The sequence below is a fragment of the Salmo salar genome, chromosome 18 (genome assembly GCF_965601325.2).
Source record: "Salmo salar chromosome 18, fSalSal1, whole genome shotgun sequence".
Taxonomy (NCBI): domain Eukaryota; kingdom Metazoa; phylum Chordata; class Actinopteri; order Salmoniformes; family Salmonidae; genus Salmo; species Salmo salar.
Window position 1 is genome coordinate 15,550,001 of NC_138308.1, and position 24,204 is coordinate 15,574,204.

General features: G+C 43.0%; 1 protein-coding gene across 1 annotated transcript in view; it reads right to left on the reverse strand.

The window, feature by feature from the left end:
* Positions 1–13,572, reverse strand: part of col13a1 (collagen, type XIII, alpha 1) — a 111,325-nt gene extending 97,753 nt beyond the window's left edge. Inside the window, 2 exon segments of the mRNA NM_001173621.1 lie at positions 8,342–8,411; positions 12,873–13,572. Of these exon segments, the coding sequence (NP_001167092.1) occupies positions 8,342–8,411; positions 12,873–13,169 (367 nt within the window). The 5' untranslated portion in view covers positions 13,170–13,572.
* Positions 13,573–24,204: the final 10,632 nt, after the last annotated feature.

Here is a 24,204-nt window from a genome sequence, read left to right on the forward strand (position 1 = left end):
TTTTCCTCAAATTCAAAACAGAAATAACTGGTAGGAAGGCAAATATCCACCTGATTGGAGCATTAGGTTGGCTGTGAAAGTTCTACAAACAAGATGCTAACAAGTTTAGGATGCGAGTGCTCTGTTGGAGATGGAGTAGTGGGAGGGGGATCGAGTGGCAGCAAGCTCTTTGGTCAGGACCAGACTTATGTAGAAACCAGATGGTCAGCTAGCTCTACTGTGCTCTGACTGCTCTCTGTCCACCTTTCTCCCTCGTATGGCCACACACTGGCAGCTGCGCTGAAAACTAATCACAGGCGAAGAAAGTGGATCCGCCAACCCCTCTTCCTGTCAGCGGGGATATCAAGGTGAACTTGGGGACTCCTTAAATAACCAGCCCCACGACCTCTTCACCCCCACCCCAGCGCAAAGATGAGAGAGAACCTCTTGCTTACAAGGGGAAACAGGGGTCTTGTTGAACTACATTATCATCTGCAGGGAGAGTAAAAAAAAAAAAGAGGCTCTGGATTCACTGGCTTTACTGCACTGGGTTAATTTAGGTGCCATGTGTGTGCTCACTCCCAGCGTCTCGCTCTTTTCCCCTCTCTCTTTCTTTCTGCTGCTCTCTCTCTCACTTGCTCACTCCCTCTCTCGCTCTCTCGCTCTAAAACTCACTTGTTATGGCCATCACATGGTTGGAAAGTCACGTATCCAATAGAACTCAAAGTATTCTTAAATGGAACAGTGCGGTATCCCTCAGGGCAGTTGCCTTGGGCCGCTACTCTTGATAGTCTTTCATGGTTGAGGGTTGAGAAGAAATGTAATACTTCTCTTCTAGTCTTTTTAAGAAACATTTGTGTGTTGAAAATGCCTAACCATTTGTATAATCTATTTGCATACACTTAAAACAGACATACCCCACCAGACGCGCCACTATGGGTTTCTTCACTGTACCCAAACCAAAAACAGATTTAATGAGTCGCGCAGTTCTGTATAGAGCCATGTTATTGTGGAATGCACTGCCACCAGAGGTTACACAGGCAAAAAGCAAGTAAAAAAAAAAAAAACATAAAAAACATATTGTATCTCTCTGCTTCTCACTCACTCACTCACTCACTCACTCACTCACTCACTCACTCACTCACTCACTCACTCACACTCACTCACACACTCTCTGCTGCTCTCCCTCTCCCGTTATGCTGATCTCTCTCTCACACACACACACACACACACACACACTGCATTGGTCTGTCAGCGAGCAGGCTATAGGCATGCGCTGAGTGCCCGGCGTGCCAGTTAGTCAATGAGCGCCACTACCCTGCAGAGAAACTGGCACTGGAGCAACACTGACAAGTGTTTGTACCTTGGGCAATAAAAAAGTCACAATGTTTGTACATAGCGTGATCTCCCCAAGTGGTCCTTCACCTCCTCTAAACAAGTCCAATTTAGATTCATGGACAAGCATGCTAATGTAGACTCCATAGGAATGGACGGTTTTTTCAGAACGCTGACTCATTTTGATACACAAGATGTGCATTTAACATCTGCATTTAAAACTGTACTTTAAACATCTGAAAAAGAATGACTAAAATAACAACAAAATAAATACAAATAAACTCTCTTAATATCGTAAACAAAATAATACATGTATCATATGGGGGTAGTGTTGGAGAGAGTTCTGTGTGTGTCGTGCAGTGCTGTGCTGTGTGTTTGTCTTCATGCGCAGCCTCAGGCCAGAGAGTGGCTGTGTGAGGGACAGAGGGTGGCAGCGCCTGCCTGCCTGGCTGGCTCCCTCATTGCCCTGGATTCTGTGGGTGGCGTGGGTGGTGAGGGGGTAGAGCAGGGGTCAGTTATGCCAACCATGCCAGGCTGCCAGCCCTGTGGCAAGGGGTTCTGATTACACCCTCTTCTGTCTCTGGATATGGATTCCCCTCAGACCCCGGCCAGGTAAACTGTCAAAGCCCGCTTCCTCCCTCTCGGGATGCAGGCTTTAAAGGCCTTTATCCTCTGCCGCCTTCCTGCTATCCCCCATTCCCCCTTTTTCCCCTGGATTAATCCTCCCAGATGGATGGGACAAGAGCTCGCGCCCTGCTCTTTTCCAAAGCAATGTGGAGATGATAGATCCACTCTGGCCTGCCTGTCCCAGGATGTTGTCCAACCAGTGGCAGTGACATGCTCTTCCAAAGATAGAATCCCCCCTTTACCCTTACATACACCCTCCCATCCCTCCTAGCTCAATGTTGGCCACTGTTGTGATTTCCAGCCACAAACCAGCTAAATCCAGGGAGTTAGCTTCTTTGGTGAAGCGGAAATGCAAATGAAAAGAGGGGGAGGGGTGGGCTCGCTCTCTCTCTTTTCTCTTTTTACGGACGTTAGATCCAAGAAAGTGCCAACAATGTGTTGATTCAAATCAGCTCTGGGGTCAACTCTTGGAACAAGGGCCTGGATCAAGCTCCCTATCACAGACATTTTCCTACACTTTGACAGATTATTAGTTACTTGTATTCATTCGGTACAAAATATGAATATATACAATATAGTTATAATTATTGAAATATTGATATACATGTTATTCATTTGCTACAAACGTGCACAAAGTCACCATATCGCCATGTGCGACTCCTCTGACGGCATAGACCTCAATGTAAACACCGTTGACGTCAGAGCCGATAAATACTCACACACATTTTTACATCCATAAATCAGAGGGTTAACATACACACGCTGTATCGTCCACGCATGAAACAACACAAATGCTTCACTCCCTTTGTCTCTCTGTTTATCTGACTGTGACATGAAACTTCCTGCTGTCCCTGTTACCAAGATCATCTCACATTATCATTATGGTTATGAGCATTTCTCCTTGAATTACCTATACATTTGAGAATGTTTCATTTTCATATTCATAAAATCATATGTATGCAACTGGGGACTTTAATGTGATAGTCAATTCACCACAGTTATGTGAAATAGTTCAGCTAACACATTTCCAAAATCCAGAATAAACACCACAAACATCCAAGCCATTAAATATAACAATTTGTGAATGTCCAGCCAACCAAAACAACAGTCTCAGAGCCGAAGGCTTTGTGAAATACATGAATCCATGCTGCTAAGAATATGACTATCGCTCTATTTGGCGTTGGTCAACATGTGACCATTAACATGAGGTAATGGGAAGGTGACACATGGAGGGTCTTACTGACCCCCTCGCCATGTTTCACTATGGCAGCGTGTGATGCTTATTAGATACTCAGGGATGTACAGTACACATCTCCGCATACCCAGACGATTCATGGGCACAATTCAGCCATCGGCCATGTCTGACTTTTTATAATCAGGAACTTGGTGTTAGACAACATTAGAGAGTCATCAGTGTTATAACAGCAATGGGGAGTTGTGTCACAAATTGTTGGAAAAATATATCATAATCATGATACTTAGAGTAAATGAAAAGTGAAATGTTTAAAGCATGCTAACTACCCAGCTCCGTTTAGCATGTCCCACGAGAGGATCTTTTTTTACACGTCTCACAAACATGTCAAGCTGTAATTAATGCCTAGTGTCCTTCGAGTGAAGTACTCACTCTGACCACAGTTTAAAAGATTCCACTCAACAGCACACCGTACATACTGCATTTATCACCTTTGCACCAAAGGGACAACTATGCAGACTTTACAATGATAAGGTCCTTTCAGTCAAGCGAAGCTGTAGTTCAACAGTAGTTCCTTTCAGTTAAGTGAAGCTGACAACAAGGTCAGAATCAATCAAATACTACATCTGTTGACGTTTGAGGGACAATTGGAGAGCTCTTCAGGACGAAAGCGTTCCTCTTCAGTCAACACAGCAACTACTACTTAAATAAACAAAAGAATTGGAGTCATGCGGACACTGTGTGCCGCCCTGATTGGCAGGGCCAGGATGGACACTGAGAGCACTGTATAGCCATACAGTGCTCCCAGAACTGTCAATCTCCCTCGGCCTGGGGCTCCATGCAAGATCTCACCTTGTGGAGTTGCAATGATCATGAGAACGGTGAGGAATCAGCCCAGAACTACACTGGAGGATCTTGTCAATGATCTCAAGGCAGCTGGGACCATAGTCACCAAGAAAACAATTGGTAACACACTACGCCGTGAAGGACTGAAATCCTGCAACGCCCGCAAGGTCCCCCTGCTCAAGAAAGCACATATACATGCTCGTCTGAAGTTTGCCAATGAACATCTGAATGATTCAGAGGACAACTGGGTGAAAGTGTTGTGGTCAGATGAGACCAAAATGGAGCTCTTTGGCATCAACTCAACTCGCCGTGTTTGGAGGAGGAGGAATGCTGCCTATGACCCCAAGAACACCATCCCCACCGTCAAACATGGAGGTGGAAACATTATGCTTTGGGGGTGTTTTTCTACTAAGGGGACAGGACAACTTCACCGCATCAAAGGGACGATGGATGGGGCCATGTACCGTCAAATCTTGTGTGAGAACCTCCTTCCCTCAGCCAGGGCATTGAAAATGGGTCGTGGATGGGTATTCCAGTATGACAATGACCCAAAACACACGGCCAAGGCAACAAAGGAGTGGCTCAAGAAGAAGCACATTAAGGTCCTGGAGTGGCCTAGCCAGTCTCCAGACCTTAATCCCATAGAAAATCTGTGGAGGGAGCTGAAGGTTCGAGTTGCCAAACGTCAGCCTCGAAACCTTAATGACTTGGAGAAGATCTGCAAAGAGGAGTGGGACAAAATCCCTCCTGAGATGTGTGCAAACCTGGTGTCCAACTACAAGAAACGTCTGACCTCTGTGATTGCCAACAAGGGTTTTGCCACCAAGTACTAAGTCATATTTTGCAGAGGGGTCAAATACTTATTTCCCTCATTAAAATGCAAATCACTTTATAACATTTTTGACATTTGTTTTTCTGGATTTTTTGTTGTTGTTATTCTGTCTCTCACTGTTCAAATAAACCTACCATTAAAATTATAGACTGATCATTTCTTTGTCAGTGGGCAAACGTACAAAATCAGCAGGGGATCAAATACTTTTTTCCCTCACTGTAGATATTCTAAACAAAGTGTTTTGATAACGTTCAAGTTTAACAGATCCATGTAGAATAAACTATCCTTCACATAGTACTGTAGAAGCAGTGTTCTGCTAATATAACAATGTGCAAATATTCCACCTGGCTTTTATATTTTATTGCCATTCATAGCCGATACAGATACTGTACCAGTGCACTGGAATAGAATTCAGATGAACTGCAATGACATTCAGTCTCATGGGATGGGTGGCCAGAAATAACTAACTGAAAGCCAAACCCCCAATATGACCGTATTGAGGAATATGTCACAGTGCTTATATGGCTATTATGCAAAAAAAAAAAATATTTAACCTTTATTTAACTAGGAAAGTCAGTTAATAACAAATACTTATTTCCAATGACAGCCTAGGAACAGTGGGTTAACTGTAGAACGACAGATTTTTACCTTGTCAGCTTGGAGATTTGATCTAGCAACCTTTCGGTTACTGGCCCAACGCTCTAACCACTAGGCTACCTGCCGCCCCAAAGATTAGTTCCCTGACCGGGAATCGAACCTGGGCCATGGCCATGAGAGCGCCGACTCCTAACCACTAGACATACCACTGCCTACTTCATTTGTTCATTTAACAAACAAGACAGCTCATAATCCTGTGCCTTTATCAAAGTCAACACACCTATATTTGAGCTTTAATTAGCTTTATTTTGTTATAGTTTTTGTGAGGGACAGCCAAATCTCTGCAGGCCCACCCACCAACAAACGTCTGGCTATGCTACTGTTTGGAACTGTTATTTTCATACACTGACAGCTTAGGTCAGCAAACCAAAAGTACATTTTCACATGAAGTATATTCAGGAATGGTTAGCCTAATGTACTTAGAAAACATACATTTTGAGAAAATGTTGAAAAACTTCCAAAATAAAAATGGAAACAAGGCCTCAGATGTACATTTAACAGCAGTTTTTGAAATGAGTGACCAGGAACTGCCAAACAGTCTGCCCAGGCCATAAAAAAACAAGCCATCTGGGATGGCTCCAGTTAAAAGGCTCTCACACCTGAAAAGAAAGGGTTACTCTCAGAAGCTCTGACAGCGCGTCCACCTAAACTGGTTTTCACGGAACCTCTGAAGACACTTACCGGTCAGTTAAGACCCTGACATCCTATTGACAAGACCAATTAGCACTAATGTGTGTACGCTCTCACCGCCGCTGGTTCTCACAGGCCTGTTCCGGCATAGGCCCACTCATTCACAAACACACACATACACACACACTCTTTACTACTTAATGACTGACACCTGGGGGCTTGAGCAGAGAAACAGCAGGTGGGCTTAGTGACAGAAGAACCTTTACCAATACAAGTGTTACATCTGCTCCTGCCACACCCTCTACTGCTCATCCTGTGTCTCCTTAACCTGCCACCACTCCCCCAGTACTCTCGCCCTCTCCCTCTCTCTCTCTCTGTGTGTGGGCGTAGACAGGTGTGCTGGAGTCAGAGCAGATCCCCACCAGCTGCAACCTGTTCCATAATCAAGACCTCTACAAATACTCAGCCCTGCCACTTCCACGCTGCCAGATCGTAATCTCTGCTCAGTCAGTCTACGGTTCTAGCCGTTTGTTACTATTTAGATCCTGTTATCCTGTTGTGCCTGTTTTCCTTGCCTCACGCTGTTTTCCTCTCCGCTACAGTTCCGCCCGCTCTGACTCTGGTCCCTGTCTCCAGTTCCACGTCTCGTCATCCTGCTACTCTGTCCTGGATTCCCCACTTTACTACTCCCTTGGATTCCCATCCGGACCTGCTTACCTTGTCCCAACCCCTCTTGCTCCAGCCTCAGCACCTGGTTCCCTGCAACCCACCCAAGCTTCCCCTGGCCTGCACTCCATCTTCCCCCTGTGTTTCAATAAATACCTTGGCTACTTCATCCCAGTTTCCTCGTCTGAGTCTGCTCTCGTCTGAGTCTCCCCTGTTGCACTCCGCGTAACAAGTTTTCCTTGTCAGACACAATGCTTCATGTTTGCTAACAGCCCCAATTAAGATGTTCCAGAATGTTTGGTACTAATGGAATATATGCCATAAGTGCACAACTCTCTGTGGCATAGGTTTTCCAATGGAAGAAATAAATGCTTTTTCTTGGCAGTCATTGCTGTTCCGTTCAATCCACCCATACTATAACTACAGGGTTAGTTATGTAGCGGATGTGGCTAGTTATCAGTGGCCTGCCGTGCCCTGTCGTGCGGCCTAGGAATGCCCTCGTCACACCAGCTTGCATCATGACCCAATGTGACACACAATGCCTACGCCGCCAACCACTGCCAACTGTGCCCAAAATACATCTACACCTGTCGTCATAATGAAGCTAGCCTGAGGACACTTGCAAAAGGATGGCAAGATTTGGCATGTACAGTATCAAGTGTACACATAGTATATACCAGTAAAACCTGTTGAATCCTTACATCTGTTGCCCCTCCTAAAACTCAGACAAGGAATCCTGCATTGTGCGGTAGTGCCATAGCTGCTGCATCAATAAAATCTTCCCTTACTTGCTTTGATCTTGTTTGTCTTTTCGCTCTCCCAACATTGCTGTGACGTTTTTAGTGTTTGCATGGTTTGCTTCGTACCTCTAATGGCTGTCAGTTACACACGTTCAACAACAGAAGCATGCACAAACATGCACACAAGGTATCAGTATCCAACATCAATCAGCAGTGAATCATAAAAGTGTCCTTACATGCACAGAGTGCTATTAGGCAACTGAGATAACCTCATTTAAACTCCTTCTCTCATCTTCCGCTTATGGCATGAGTGTTGCACACTGTTCCCATTGACAACCTAAGTGCAGTGAATGACCACAATCAATTATATCACACTAATAAAGAAAACATTGAATGAAATGTTGCTACAGCAACACCATTATTCAAAACAAATGTATGCTTTTAGAGATGTTTAAAGATCCTTGTATGGTAGCCTGAACCCAGATCTGTTTGTGCTTTTGCCTACTCCATTGTCATTGTCTACAATTCCATAAGAAGTTGGCAAGAGAGCAGAAACAGACTGGCACCAGGCCACACAGATCTCACTATCCCTACTCAACCCTCCACCCTACAGCAGCGGTTTGCCAAATGTAAACGCCCCTCCCACGCTTACATATTCAGGGTAGTGACCCATTTAAGCAGGGCAAACTGAGCTCGCCCAGAGGGGTGAAACGAAAGCAGGACTTGAACAGCAGAGATTAGTCGCGGTGGATAAAACCCTTGATTACGCCTGTGCTAGAATCAGTCAAGGGTGAGGGATCAGAGATGAGAGTTGGCGGGACAGAGGCTTAGGCTTACCTGGTGGACAAACGCAGCTATGGGGTGCTTCTCTGGCCTCTCGTGTTTTGGGAAGTCGAGCCGCCAATTTCTGCAGGAGGGGGAAAAAAACAGAAGAGAATGTCAGTCTGTGGATGGTGATGAATCAGAGTTCAAAAGCACATCAACCTAATTATCAAATGACAAAGACCCCCCCTCATCTTTAATCAAGGTATCAAAGTTTGACAATTGACCTCATTAGATAAACAAACACAGTTTGCTTTTCAACACTAAACTAACACAGAACTTCCAGTACTGTCCCACTGCATAGCAGTCAGGGCCATTCATAGTACTTACTATCAGAGGCATGCCACGTGTGCTGTTTAGAGGCCTCAAACAGGTGCTGGAGTTGACATGTTATAGTTATGAGTGTTCTGTAATTCTAAGCATCGGGTACAGTAAATGTACTGTGTATGTTACCTCAATGTTCCTATCCGGCCTCTAACCAAGATACTGCACTAGAGACTGGGGAATGGAGCAAACTGGTCATGGAAAAGGGAATCCATTCTTGGTATCAACTTAAAATGTATGAATGTGTTATAGCTCTTCCGTACATATCACTGGCTCAGGTCAGCATGGGAATACGCCGTTACGGCCATGTCAAGCCAGCCAGACATGCTTCTAAAAGGTGGCTGGCTGGCTCCAGATAGCATAGGGTTGGAAGTAAAGCGCTCCCGTCATTCAAAACTCTCATGCGAAATCAATCTCAAACTGGCTTTTGACGTATTTCTCTAAACCGACTTTATATTAATCATGAATGGGTCCAGGAATGTATTTAGTTGATACTGGCAAGCCTTTCTCTCAGACTCAGCTGGAGATCTCTTTAAAAAAGACCAGCCACAATGAGAGGTACATGTTCTCCAGGCATTTTCTCTACTGATCGCTGAAATGCCAAGTTAAACTTTAAATAAACGAAATACCAACATTTGTAAAGAATTCTCCCACCTGGATAATGGAAAGAAAAAAAGACAATGCGTAGTGCTGATGCTCCTGAATCTCATCTGTCACGTGACACTAAAAGCTTCCGAAACCACATCAAGGGTCACAGTTGACAACCACAGCCACTTTAATTCTCAATGAATAGAGAAGTCTGCTGGGAGAAGAAAAATATGTAATTACAGGACTTCAAACGACCAATATTAACCAAATTTACAGGCATATCTTTATTTTGATTAAGAATGAATAGGGTGGTCTCTTTACTAGCTGACTGACTTGAGAGTGATAACAGGCATCATGATGTGGATAGACGGATGGTGAGGTGTTATGGTGCAGACATGGCAGCTGAGGCTCTCGCTCCTTTTGGGTTAAGGGGAGAGAGAAAGGGAGGGTAAAGAAGGTACATTCTCCGCCTCTCTGCCTCCCCACTTTAATGGTAACCCGATGCCAGAGTTTTTGATCTGGTTTTAATATTCTATTTTAAAAAGGATGACAAAACATTTTACAATCCCAAAGTCAGATTAATATTAAGACCCTCTGACTTTGCTGCCCAGGGGCCCTGCTATGGAGGCACTATAATGAGCGCTGTCCCCCTGTCCTGTCCTGTCCTGTGTCTACATCTCTATTACTGGACTGAGGGACTTTGGGGCGTATTCTCCATAGCTCTGCTGTGAAACCTATACCCCACTCGACTCTCACTGATTTCTCTAACAGACTTCCTATTAACACATTGGTATCATCAGTCACATGGTCTTAAATCAATTAACACCAGGACATAAAGTACATTATTGATCATTTTGTTCTAATCAACAATCTTTGTGTTGTTTCCATGTGTCATAAAGAGATGAATCTCTGCACTCGTTTGCCCTCTATAAATTCTGCTCCCTACGGACACAATGGACACGCCAAAGATCCACAGGTGTAGATTGTTAAATGAGCTGTAAAGGAACTTCTTTGCTTTCTGAAGGACCTTAAATCTACCATACACACTTAGAAAAAAATGGTTCCAAAAGGTTTATGCAGCTGTCCCCATAGGATAAGCCTTTTTGGTTCCAGGTAGAACTCTTTTGGGTTCCATGTCGAACCCTCTGTGGAAAGGCTGAATAACCCTTTTTGGTTCTAGCACCTTTTTTCTAAGAGTGCACATCTACAATACACAACATTTTCCTTAGAGTCTGTGGTTGTTTGGAAATGGCATGGTATCCAAAAATATTGATATACAAGAAGAGAATTGTAAAGTGATTCCATAATGCAGAAAGTTAGAGAGTTCATTCTTATCCACTTCTTCAGAAGTCTCAGCCCTGATCCTTCACTTAGACCTGAACCCTCTTACTGCTAAATCACTGTGAGAGGTTGAGCTCTGGGTTCGGCCTCAGCCCTAAAGTATATGGCTTTGACTCTATCATGCAACTTTACTCTGAGAAAGCACAGAGGCGTCCCCTAGAGTGTATTGTTTTTATTACCTTGTCTTATTAGTACATGGAGCATTTATCCCCACTACTCCGCTGGTGCATTCTGCTCTATCGAACTGCAGCAGTAGATTACATGTAGAGAGATGGCAGGTGGCTGTGTGCTCAGTGCTCAGTAATGGTCTGGCTGCCCAGAGCACCTCAACACCACATTTAGTTTACATACTGTGGGGTGACAGACCAGCAGGGACCAGAGCGAGGAAACCGGGCAAGGGGAGACGTATTTCTCACTTTTCTACACCTCGGAATCTGGACTGAAACTCACACGAGCTTGAAGAGGGAGAAATGTGCGCTTAGGCCTCTGTCAAGCCTACGGAGAACACTTTGTGGTCAGTTTTAATGTTGAACAGGCCAGTTTTAGGGTGACATAATGATGTGTTCAGGGGGAGTCAGAGAAGTTTTGGAATGAGTGTCTCTCAAGACTCTTGATTTGTGTTTCAATCAGTGGAATAAATGTTATATTTCTACAGGAGTGGCTTAAACGGCATAGAAAAGAAGCTCACAAGTCATTTTTACCATACAGCTGTGCTTTTTCAGAACTATACAGAGATACAGAGCAGGAAATATGCATAATATTCGAGAAACAAAAATTAGCGTACAAAAACATGAACCACATACATTATCCAATAATGTATGCGATATTACCTCAAAAATCTGAATGTGAATAGTGAGTAATAATTTAGGCCTGTGCAGCTACATTTTCCAGAGAGGATTTCAACTTGTACTAAATTAATAAAAAACTGTTGGAGGCTCTGGAATGTGTTGTGTGAAACAGGCAAAAGCTGTCGGCTAAAAGGGTCACATCTGCTGTTCCTTCACATTAATAATGTGAATTTATATAAACAGATCTAAACAGCAAGACTGGAGGAAGATTATGATTATGGGCCCCACCAGCTCATTGCTACATAGCATATATTCACTAACTCTACAATAATGATAAGCAATGTATCAAACCTATAAGATCATTGGGTATTTGTGACATGCACAATGTCAAGTCTGCAAATTCCAAAAGCTGATAGCCTACAGCGAACGTGAATATCTTTTATAATGCACCGTGGGAGGTTTTTCTCTTATTCATCTTGGATTTCAAGGATACAATCTGTGTTGTTCATTTTCTATAGGAACACATACATTTGTATCCTAAAAATAGAGTGTGATGAAGATGACCATGATTGCAGTGGAATGAAAGAGTCTTCTTATGCACCCCTTTGAGGTGCGCTGCTGTCTCTACAATAAGTGCATTTACAACGATGTCCCGAGTAAAAGTGGAGGGGAACATAACAAACAAAGGTAGGCTAAAGTAAACAAAGGAAGTGAAAACAGGGGCACTGCGGGACTTCAATCACAAGATAAGAGGTTATTGGTATAGCTGTGGAAGTAATCAATTAAAAGGCCAGCGCAATGGCGCGTTGAAAAGCAGATTTTAAAACAACAGACAGGATCCTAGAGTCATTCACAGTTCCTGTTATCTAAACCATGGTGATGTCCCAAAGACTTACGCAAATTCTCCTCCCATTCGGTTTCAATTTAGGGATAAAACTAGACTTTGAACTAAAGCCAGCGTGCTATGGATGTGACGCGCTTTTCCATGCATGTGTTATTCCATCGGAATCTAGGGGTAGCCAATGAGAGTGCATGTGATTAAATGCAATATTAAATATATGTATCCGCAAATGAATATCTTTCTTGCTAAAAAAAAGTATTATAAACAAACTTATTTGAACTTTGGACATTATATTCTCGTGCATGTTAACATGAGCAGCTGGTCTAATACCAAGCGGAACTGCCGCTGCTTCAACCACTTATGGAATGAGTGAGAGACATCGATATGCGGGGTAGGCTACACATCCTATCCATGCCCTTTAAAATAAGATATGTAAACAAAATACACTATGATTTTTAGAAAGTAGGCTAATCAATATTTTCAGTAGCATGACCAACGGAACGATTAAATAGTCATTTAAAATATGTTTCCCCACAGGTGTGTAAAAACATTTTCATAACCTATAGCCTAATCATTTGAACAATGCTACAGTAAGTAAGCCTACAAAAGTAAGAATGTGGATAAATACATGTTTAATGTGGAATCATTTGGCCATAACCCTTACCTCTTCCAGAATCTGATCTATTCGGCTAAAGATAACTGGTTCCACCTGCTCGAGTGAGATCCACGCGGAGAGCTGCGTATCTCTCTGTTGTTCCAAGTTTAGGATCCTGGACTGAAGCTCCGAGGTTCTCAGGTAAACGAGAACGCAAAATCCAAGAGACAATACAGAGAATACGATGCCGACAGTTATACCAGACAAATCTTTCCAATTCCTCCAAAAGCGTTTTTTGCAAGGGTGCTCACTGCAAGTCCTGCCTACACTTCTACCAGCAACTCCCCACTTTTGATCTTCTTCCATGTTTGTTGTGTTTATTAGATTTTTATCCACAACGAAATTCCAACATTCATCGGGAGAAAGGTGAAAAGCGAATTGTAAGGGATATATATCTTTACGACCTAACTTTTGACAGGGGAGTTGCCTTGGGCAAGTTGCAGCTGTCCTCTTCTCCAACCACCTTACTATATTCAGATGAGTCTCTATATCAAAGTATTAGGAGGCATTCTGTAGATTTGGATCAATCAATCAGTCATGTCCGATTTGAAAGGGAGCTTTATTCATTTGCCTTGTGGTTCAGCGTTGCCATTTGACGAGATCTTCAAAGCGGTCCTGCAGTGTCCCAGACGACAGTCTATGTAGCCTTCTATCTCTGCAAGATCACCAGAGCGCTCTCTGAACAGCTGAAACCTGACCCACTCACTCGCCTCTGCTCTAAAGTGGTTATCGTGGGCCTTTTGCGCCACTGTAGAGTTAGTTGCCTACATGCTCCTCCTATTAGTTGATTTAGGCTAAATGTCGGGGCGGGATTCACGTCGGTGTTGCTGCCCCAGTTGATCCAGCACTAGCGGAGGATATTTTTAGGTCTGCACAGTCTAGATGCGAAGGGAACACGCTAACCCCTTGCTCGCCGAAGTGCACGTTATAGACTCTTCCTCATGAGTAGTCCGTTTCTGTCTAATGTCGAAGAGTAGGAAATCAAGCACTCAAGTTCACTTAAATAGGCCTATATGGTTAATAGAATTGCCTACTGATTTTGTTGGCCTATGCCGAGATCTATGTTTGATTAAAATGAAGAGGAATTCCAACACCAACCTGCAACCCTGTCACTGTTCAAAGGTATTCTCCTTCTCAGGTGTGTTCCAACTGTCATGTTTCTTCGCACATTAAAGTAACTATTGTAACAATAAGGCCTTACCTGTGCCTACCTGAACCACTTCCTGATACACTATATATACAAAGCTATGTGGACACCCCTTTAAATTACTTTGCTGATAGGTGTATAAAATCGAGCACACAGCCATGCAATCTCCATGGACAAACATTGGCAGTAGATTGACCTTACTGAAGAGCTCAGTGACTTTCAGCATGGCACCGTCATAGGATGCCACCTTTTTAACAAGTCAGTTTGTCAGATGTCTGTCCTGCTAGAGCTGCCCCGGTCAACTGTAGGTGCTGTTATTGTGAAGTGGAAACGTCTAGGAGCAACAACGGCTGAGCCGCGAACTACAATGCCAAGCGTCGGCTTGAGTGGTGTAAAGCTCGCTGCCATTGAACTCTGGAGCAGTGGAAACGCATTCTCTGGAGTGATGAATTACGCTTCACCATCTAGCAGTCCGATGGATGACACTGGGTTTGGCAGATGCCAGGAGAATGCTACCTGCCACAATGCATAGTGCCATCTGTGCAGTTTGGTGGAGGAGGAATAATGGTCTGGGGCTGTTTTTCATGGTTTGGGCTAGGCCCCTTAGTTCCAGTGAAGGGAAATCTTAACGCTACAGCATACAATGACATTCTAGACAATTCGGTGCTTCCAACTTTATGGCAACAGTTTGGGGAAGGCCCTTTCCTGTTTCAGCATGTCAATGCCCCCATGCACAAAGCAAGGTCCATACAGAAATGGTTTGTCAAGATCGGTGTGGAAGAACTTGACTGGCCTGCACAGAGCCCTGACCTCAACCCCATTGAGCACCTTTGGGAATGAATTGGAACGCTGAATGCGAGCTAGGCCTAATCGTTCAACATCAGTGCCCGACCTCCCTAATGCTCTTGTGGCTGAATGGAAGCAAGTCCCTGCAGCAATGTTCCAACATCTAGTGGAAAGCCTTCCCAGAAGAGTGGAGGATGTTATAGCAGCAAAGGGAGGACCAACTCTATGTTAATGCCCATGATTTTGGAATGAGATCATGGAATAGCAGGTGTCCACAAACCTTTGGTCACGTAGTGTATCTGTTTTGGTATTAATCTTGAAGCTGCTGGGTCCTAATATCCCACTACTACACTAGTTGCTTTCCAGGACTTTCACTTTTTCTTTCATGCCTGCTCTGGTCAAAGAAATCAAAGGTTGGCACTCCCACTTCAAATTACTTCAAATTATGTAACGCAATGTTGAAGCCCACTTTAATCAGCCTATCCCTTTCATTGGAGATAAGGGAACAAGCTCTCTTAGGACTTTCTGTGTCAAGGGTCAGAGGAACATTATTCTCAGCCACACTGGAAAGGGACTTTGAGTTGTGTTGTCCAGTCTTTCGCCAGCATCAACCCCAATTTACTTGACTCCGACGGCATCATGAGCACTGGCCGAGAGTTATCATTTTCTCACATGCGATAGTTTTTCTTTTTAGATTGATTCTTTCTTACATAGTAGGTATGAATACCTCATGTATCTGGTTGCCCTGTCAGGAGAGGGTATAGCCCGGTCAGGGAAAGACAAACATCCTTCCCTCTTCGATTGGTTTGCAGTCATTGTTTCACCCACAGTCAAATAACAGTGTTTAGTTCAGTCTCCGGGCTCTTTGAAGTACAGCACTCCCACCCAATTAAAATCACTATCCAGCCAGAGGAACAATAAAGCTGCTGAGCTGGGTTCTGTTTGTACCACTTTGTTTGATCAGGTAGTGTATGGCATGTGCTATTGTTGTGTGTGTGTGTGTGTTGGGGAAGTCCTGACTCACAACTGTTTATCACAATGGTGCTACATTTAAGGTTACATGCATTGATACAACATGATACAACAGTAGCTACTGTAGCCACAAGAGGAAATCAAATGGGGACCTGACCCTATGCACCCATTTTCAATATTTTCAGTATCTTTAACAGGGCACAGAGAGTAGCAGTGCTCCCTGCTAGCCTAAGGACAAAAGGACACTTGTCCCCTGGACACAGAGTCCATGTGAGAGCTGGCACAGAGGACAGTATTTTGCACAGCCTAGGAGCAGAAATTAACGGGAGAGGGAGAGAGAGCATGGAAGTGCATGTGGGCGTATGCGCGTGTCTGTGGTAAGGCCATTTGTGGGGTGTGTTAGCACTTTCTGATGCCTGCCAGGCATCGTAGTCAGTCGTACATAGCCATGCCACTCGGACCATGCATAGGCTGATAGGTGAGGTTCTTAGGATTACTCTAGAAATGGTGGTCCCATCCTTGTTCCATATTTGAAAAATGTGTTTTGACTAAGTTATGGCATTCTAAAAAACGCAACATGTTTCATGTAATTTGTTGTCAAAATATTTACCAGATTAGCAATCAGTCTCTCAGAAGTACATCTATAAATTAGTATCCACTCTTTTGTGAGGCAGGTAAACATTTATAAAGATAGCCCCTTAAATTTTGCGGTCTCTAATTATATCCTTTTCACAGGATATTTATTAATCCTTCTAATTGCGGGGCACGATAGTTTTAATAACGGGCGCATTTGTTTGCTGTTGAGCTGTAGAAACTGACTGTAGCAACTACCACTGTGGGTTTGAGTGCAGATGACTCGTCGGCCGCCAGGATCAAGATGTCCGACCTCAACCGGCGGCTGTCTAATTGTGTTTACAAAACCACACGGGTGGTTTCGCTTATGGTCACATTTCCATGCCACCACAGAAAGCGTTTTCAACTTATTTGTAGTCAGTCCAAGAGATGTCCACTCTGTCAACCACATCTTACGGTTCTTCGGTTCTATACCAGGGTTTATGACTTATAGTGACTTGGGTCCATCCAGAGCATGTAATGAACCCATGCTGCTATAAACCCTTGTAATTACAACATTGACATGGCCAGCTGGCTTTGTGATTCAGCGAGCTAAAAACCTACTTAGAAATGAACCTCGTAAAAAAATACACATTTATTGCAATCGTAAGATTAGATCCAATTAAATGAGTAAATTGGTACCAGAACACCCTACCAGCATCCCAGCTGTGATACAAATTGTATCAATTAGTGTTTTAGAATGATGACAGAGTGAATTTAAACACTGGGTTGTAAAATAAATAAAAGTGAGTGATGTATGCTTCCTACTGTATTAAATATTAGGCTGGAGCAGTGCTTCCTAAACTCGGTCCTCGGGACCCCAAGGGGAGCAGGTTTTTCTTTTCTTCCTAACACTACACAGCTGATTCAAATGATCAGAGCTTGATGATTAGTTGATTATTTGAATCATCTGTGTAGTGCTAGGGTAAAAAACAAAAAAACGTACACCCCTTGGGGTGCCGAGGACCGAGTCTGGGAAACCTTAGGTTAGAGTAAAACAGTGAATTGGATATTTATTTCTCTCTGCCTCTCATGTTCAGAAAAAAAACATTCAGTAAAATTAGAATGGTGTTACCGCTTCAAGAGAGCACCCTGCGATATGGGCACCGTATAAACTGCCAGTAAGCATGTCTTCACATCTGGTCAATACCAAAAGCATCATTACGATGCATTATTATATGAATTTCATAGTTTTAACTTGTGTCACTTTGTTATGAATGTCCGGATGCCTGACAGGTGTTGACATCTCCTTGAGGGAAAACTAAAACTCATTAATCTGGTGCGTCTTCTGAACACGGTTGCAAAATAAAAATATTATGGTCAACTGCTTAGTAAAAAAAATTCTAAAAATCCAATCACATTTTATTTGTCACATGCGTCGCAAGCAAAAGGTGTAGACTAACAGTGAAATGCTTACTAACGGGTCCTTCCCAACAATGCAGATAGAAAATATAGAAAAATAATGACAGGAGGAATGAATAAAAACACAAGGAATAAATACACAATGAGTAACGATAACTTGGCTATATAAATGGCTAAAGGCCCAATCCTGTGCAGTGAGGAGTCTATATGGGTTCACGCATGCTCTCTACAATTAACGGAAGGCCCACTGAAGCTGCATGTCACTCATAACCAATTGAGGAGTGCAATTAGCCATGTTCACCATCAGATAAATACTTGCTTGTATTTGCCACAAAAGCACGTTTCTGAAGGGATGTTATCTGTCATTCGTTAGAGGCATGAGGAGGCACCAGCCCTCTTCAGAAAGACAGTAATGTATATTTAGAGAGGTAAGGTCGACCTCTCTCTTGTAGGGTAAACATTTTGAAAAGCTGCTGCACCCACAGACCATCCACATAAAATCAGAAAGAAACGTATAAACTTATGAGCAGGAATTGAGACTTTTGTTGATTACAGTATGTCATATTGTGCCGAACTGTAGGCATTAGTAAAACAAAAAAACACTATTTTGTGAATGGGGTCCTCTGCTGTGGAGGCACTGAGGCATTGCTTTGTTTAGTTATCAACTTCCTGTCCTTCCACATCAGTGGGGTATTGTTAGTGTGTAGTTACATAATGCTTGTGTTAGTTTGGTTGTTGAAAATGTATGTTGCGTAACCTTTGACAAGACTAATTGGGTTAGATTGACTACAGGCCCACTTTTTGGCATGTGAGTACATTGAGGAAAATCTCTGGACTTTATAAGTCACTGTTAATGAAATGTGTCCCATGGTGTGTATTACTCTATAAGTAGAAACCGTGGCTCTGTACATGATCCACGACCTGAACAAGCTAATGGCCTGTATAGCAGTCTAGCACGTTTAAAGATTCGTAGCGGAACAGTTTGGCTGTGTAACAACATAGAACCAGGCCAGGATGAAGGAGGGGACATCACTCTCACGCTGTTGAGAGTTGGGGTTTTTAAAAAACGATGCAATCACCCGAAATGGATGGGTAAGGCCTTTCCTGTGATGTGGGGACAATTGCTGTGATCCATCTTGAACCATCTCTGTGACCCTCTCGTGTGATGCTGAGGGGAACTCTCTGGGTTCAGGAGGATGTTCACAGTCCCTAAGGCTAATTATTACAAATCACCTGCAGGTTTGTCCGGAGAAGGACCTTGTCCTGTTAGCTAGTGAGGACCTGTCCATAGCAGCATTCAACTCCATTAAGAACCAGAGAGAGAACACATCACTTCCCCATGTCTGCGATTGGACCACCATGCATGCCTAAATACAAATAACAGAACAAAATGTGTGCATACTCTTGATGCATGTCACATCCTGACCATAGTAAGAGGATATTTTCTATAGTAGAGTAGGTCAGGGCGTGACAGGGGGTGTTTTGTGTTTTTCTACGTTTTCTATTTCTATGTTTAAGTTCTTGTTTTTCTATTTCTATGTTGGGGTTGTTTGGGTTGATCTCCAATTGGAGGCAGCTGGTCCTCGTTACCTCTGATTGGAGATCATATTTAAGTAGGGGTTTTTTCATCCTGTTTTGGTGGGTTATTATCTTTTGAGTAGTGTGTTGTCCTCTCTGCGTCACGGTTTGTTGTTTTTGTGTTTTCAAGTATTTAAGTGTATTTCATTCAGTTTCACGTTTAATAAATATGTGGAACTACGAACACGCTGCATTTTGGTCCGATCCTTCGAACAGCCGTGACAATGCAAGGATTCTGAGGAAAGTAATTTCTAATTAAATCAAAGCTTGCCTGAACACAGTACACCTTCCAGAGAGCTTTCTTTCTTTCTGGTTTACCACATTATCAAACAGCTGTGGCTTTTTTAATATGAACATTACAACCTTTCTGCTCTCCCATGCATTATTTTATGGTGGTACAGTCACAGGGCTGCACTCGTTCAAAGACCTGCTCAATCTTACATGGAATCTAATGAGCTAGAGCTGGCCTCCATCTCCCCATGCCAGTGTCCCAGTCTCTCTTTCTCTCATCTCTGTCCTTTACGGTGATGGGAGGCCAAAACACAGAGCTGCTCCATTTTAAACAACACGATGTGAGGTAGATTACTGCGTCTGGGCCTTTGTGGTAGTAGCCCACGCCTCAAGCCTTCTGGCAGTGTGTGTGGTTTTCTCACACTTCTATAATTAGCCAAGCACTCCACCCTCAATGTTATTTTATTTTTGGATATTAAAGTATGGCTGACATCCATGTCAAATAAATTATAGGCCCTCTGTGCACTTATGGTCAGGTCATTTCGCTTTGGGGAGAGTGAGCGCTTGCCCCTTCAGCTCGACATCCGCTAAAGAATGAGGAAAGGCACCTGCCAGGCCATGGGCATCTCAGCCAGACCATAAACTCGAAACCCAGGCACATGTCTGCGCTGAATCGACACAGCTCACCCCCAGGACTTGGTATGGATTTTCATCACCTATATGTACTGTATTTACATTGCCAATGGCCAAGGGCTTGAATTGAACTACTAATGGAATGGGACTTGCAGGGTTTTAGATAACCGTTTGTAGTCTTCCCACGTATGTGTTAAGACATTAAAGCTCAGGGCTTGAAATATTAGTGAACAGCAAGTGATTAGCATCAACTACAACATTCAACAAACATGTTACATATAATTTATTCCTTATGTTATTCAATTGCCACATGCCCCATTGTTTGATTGATATTGATGAATTAAAACTCTAACATCCTATAAGACCACTTGTTTGTGTCTGAAAAGGCATTGCAGAGGGATGAGTCAATAAACATCTGGACATGTCTCTCTACAGTCTTCTCACTGAAGAGTCCCACAAGCTGGAAGAAATGCACAGGGTGCTTATTACCGTCTTTGGGGTCATCCTCCACCCCGCGCCCAATCCACCCTCCTTATCCCCCATTCACTTTGAGCCTATTGGTGAAGTTTAATAATGTGTAAGGAACTAGAAATTAGAAACAGCTACGCTGAGGTTTTCGAAGGCATGGAGTCGTTCAGCACAGATGTGGAGCGACAGTCACTTTAATGAAGAAAGAAAAACTATCAGAGTCAGTGGAGGAAAATCATTTTGTCTTGATCTATGAGCTTCATTTGTGCCGAGTGCTGAAATTGAACTCTCTGTGTATAATTTATTTTCTGTCAAAGTGTGTCATGGAATTGCACAGCTTATTTGCTTAGTTGCATTTGATATATTACCGATGTCCACAGCTAGGTTTCTTGTCTAAACGTTTCTGTGTCCCACGACATAATTGGACCCATGGCTCTCACCTTAGCTTCAGCTGGGTCCCATTGCTGAGCGTTAAAAGTTAATTTGCCAATTAGTTCACCACAAAAGCACTTTTAAATGCTGTGATTTTATGTTAAAAAAAAATACAGATATTTTACAAATGAAATCTTCTCACTCTATTGAGGGTATAGTTTCTCTTTTTGGGTTTTAAGGATTTCTTCTTCTATAATTTATGTCAATATGAGTGACAGTTTTCCTTCTAATCTTTTTTAATTAAGTATGTTAAAAAGCAGCTTTTCTGGGTTGGAGTGTACCCCAATAACAGAATGGTGTGGGCATATACTGGTCATAAAAAATATTCATGCGAGTAGACTGCTGATTGGCCAGCTCATCCTCCTCAGGAGGATAACATCATCCTCTAAGAGGAAATAGTTAGCATTTTTTAAATGGAGATACACATTTGAGGTGTTTTTTTTTTTTAAGTGTTTTTTTCTTCAATTTATGCTTTGGCCACAAATACGAGTATAGGATGATTCAATAACATTATTTGGGTATGAGTTAACAGAATATGAACTTCTAAAAGTTATTTTCACTGGACAGTTACTTTAAGGGTAAACAATTGAAGAGTATTTGGAAAGTATTCAGACCCCTTGACTTTTTCCACATTTTGTTACGTTACAGCTTTAGTCTAAAATTGATTCAAATGTTTTTTCCTTCATCAATCTACACCCAATACCCCATCATGACAGAGCAAAAACAGGTTTTTAGACATTTTTGCTAATTTATTAATAATAAATAACTGAAATATCACATTTACATACAATACCAGTCAAAAGTTTGGACACATCTACTCATTCCAGGTTTTTACTTTATTTTTACTGTTTTCTACATTGTAGAATAATAGTGAAGACATCACAACTATGAAATAACACATATGGAATCATATATATTAACCAAAAAAGTGTTAAACAAATCAAAATATATTTTATATTTGAGATTCTTCAAAGTAGCCACCCTTTGTCTTGATGACAGCTATGCACACTCTTGGCATTCTCTCAACCTCCTTCATGAGGTAGTCACCTGGAATGCATTTCAATTAACAGGTGTGCCTTGTTAAAAGTTCACTTTCCTTCTTAATGCATTTGTGCCAATCAGTTGTGTTGTGACAAGTTAGGGGTGGTATACAGAAGATATCCCTATTTGGTAAAAGACCAAGTCCATATAATGGCAAGAACAGCTCAAATAAGGAAAGAGAAATGACAGTCCATCATTACTTTAAGACATGAAGGTCAGTCAATCTGGAAAATTTCAAAACACTTGAAAGTTTCTTCAAGTGCAGTCGCAAACACTTTCAAGCGCTATGATGAAACTGGTTCTCATGAGGACCGCCACAGGAAAGGAAGACCCAGAGTTACCTCTGCTGTAGAGGATAGGTTTATTAGAGTTACCAGCCTCAGAAATTGCAGCCCAAGTAAATGCTTCAGAGTTCAAGTAACAGACACATCTCAAAATCAACTGGTCAGAGGAGACTGCGTGAATCAGGCCTTCATGGTCAAATTGCTGCAAAGAAACCACTACTAAAGGACACCAATAATAAGAAGAGACTTGCTTGGGCCAAGAAACACGAGCAATGGACATTAGACCGGTGGAAATCTGTCCTTTGGTCTGTTGAGTCCAAATTGTTGGTTCCAACCGCGGTGTCTTTGTGAGCCGCAGAGTCGGTGAACGGATGATCTCCGCATATGTGGTTCCCACCGTGAAGCATAGAGCTTTGCTGGTGACACTGTCTGTGATTTATTTAGAATTCAATGCACACTTAACCAGCATGGCTACTAAAGCATTCTACAGCATTACGCCATCCCATCTGATTTGCGTTTAGTGGGACTATCATTTTTTTTCAACAGGACAATGACCAAAACACACCTCCAGGCTGTGTAAGGGCTATTTGACCAAGAAGGAGAGTGATGGAGTGCTGCATCAGATGACCTGGCCTCCACAATCACCCGAACTCAACCCAATTGAGATGATTTGGGACGAGTCGGACCGCAGAGTGAAGGAAAAGCAGCCAACAAATGCTCAGAATATGTGGGAACTCCTTCAACACTGTTGAAAAAGCATTCCAGGTGAAGCTGGTTGAGAGAATGCCGAGAGTGTGCAAAGCTGTCATCAAGGCAAAGGGTGGCTACTTTGAAGAATTTAAAATCTTAAATATATTTTGATATGTTTAACACTTTTTTGGTTACTACATGATTCCATATGTGTTATTTCATAAATGTTGATGTCTTCAATATAAAAATAAAGAAAAACCCTTGAATGAGTAGGTGTTTAAACTTTTGGCTGGTACTGAAAGTGTTCTGACCCTTTACTCGATTACAGCCTTGAGTGTTCTTGGGTATGATGCTACTGTACAAGCTTGGCACACCTGTATTTGGGGAGTTTCCCCCATTCTTCTCTGAAGATCCTCTCAAGCTCTATCAGGTTGGATGGGGAGCGTCGGTGCACAGCTATTTTCAGGTCTTTCCAGAGATGTTCAATCGGGTTCAAGTCCGGGCTTTGACTGGGCCACTCAGGGACATTCAGAGACTTGTCCCGAAACCACTCCTGCGTTGTCTTGGCTGTGTGCTTTGGGTCATTGTCCTGTTGGAAGGTGAACCTTCACCCCAGTCTGAGGTCCTGAGCGCTCTGGAACAGGTTTTCATCAAGGATCTCTATTTACTTTGCTCGGTTCATCTTTCCCTCGATCTTGACTAGAATCCCAGTCCCTGCCGCTGAAAAACATCCCTACAGCATGATGCTGCCACCACCATGCTTCACAGGAGGGATGGTGCCAGGTTTCCTACAGGCGTTGGCATTCAGGCCAAATAGTTCAATCTTGGTTTCATCAGACCATAGAATCTTGGTTCTCATGGTCTGAGAGTCCTTCAAGTGCCTTTTGACAAACTCCAAGTGGGCTGTCATGTGCCTTTTACTGGAATGGCTTCCGTCTGTCCACCATAAAGGCCTGATTGGTGGAGTGCTGCAGAGATGGTTGTCCTTCTGGAAGGTTCTCCCATCTCCACAGAGGAACTCTGGAGCTCTGTCAGAGTTACCATTGGGTTCTTGGTCACCTCCCTGACCAAGGCCCTTCTCCCCCGATTGTTCAGTTTGGCCAGG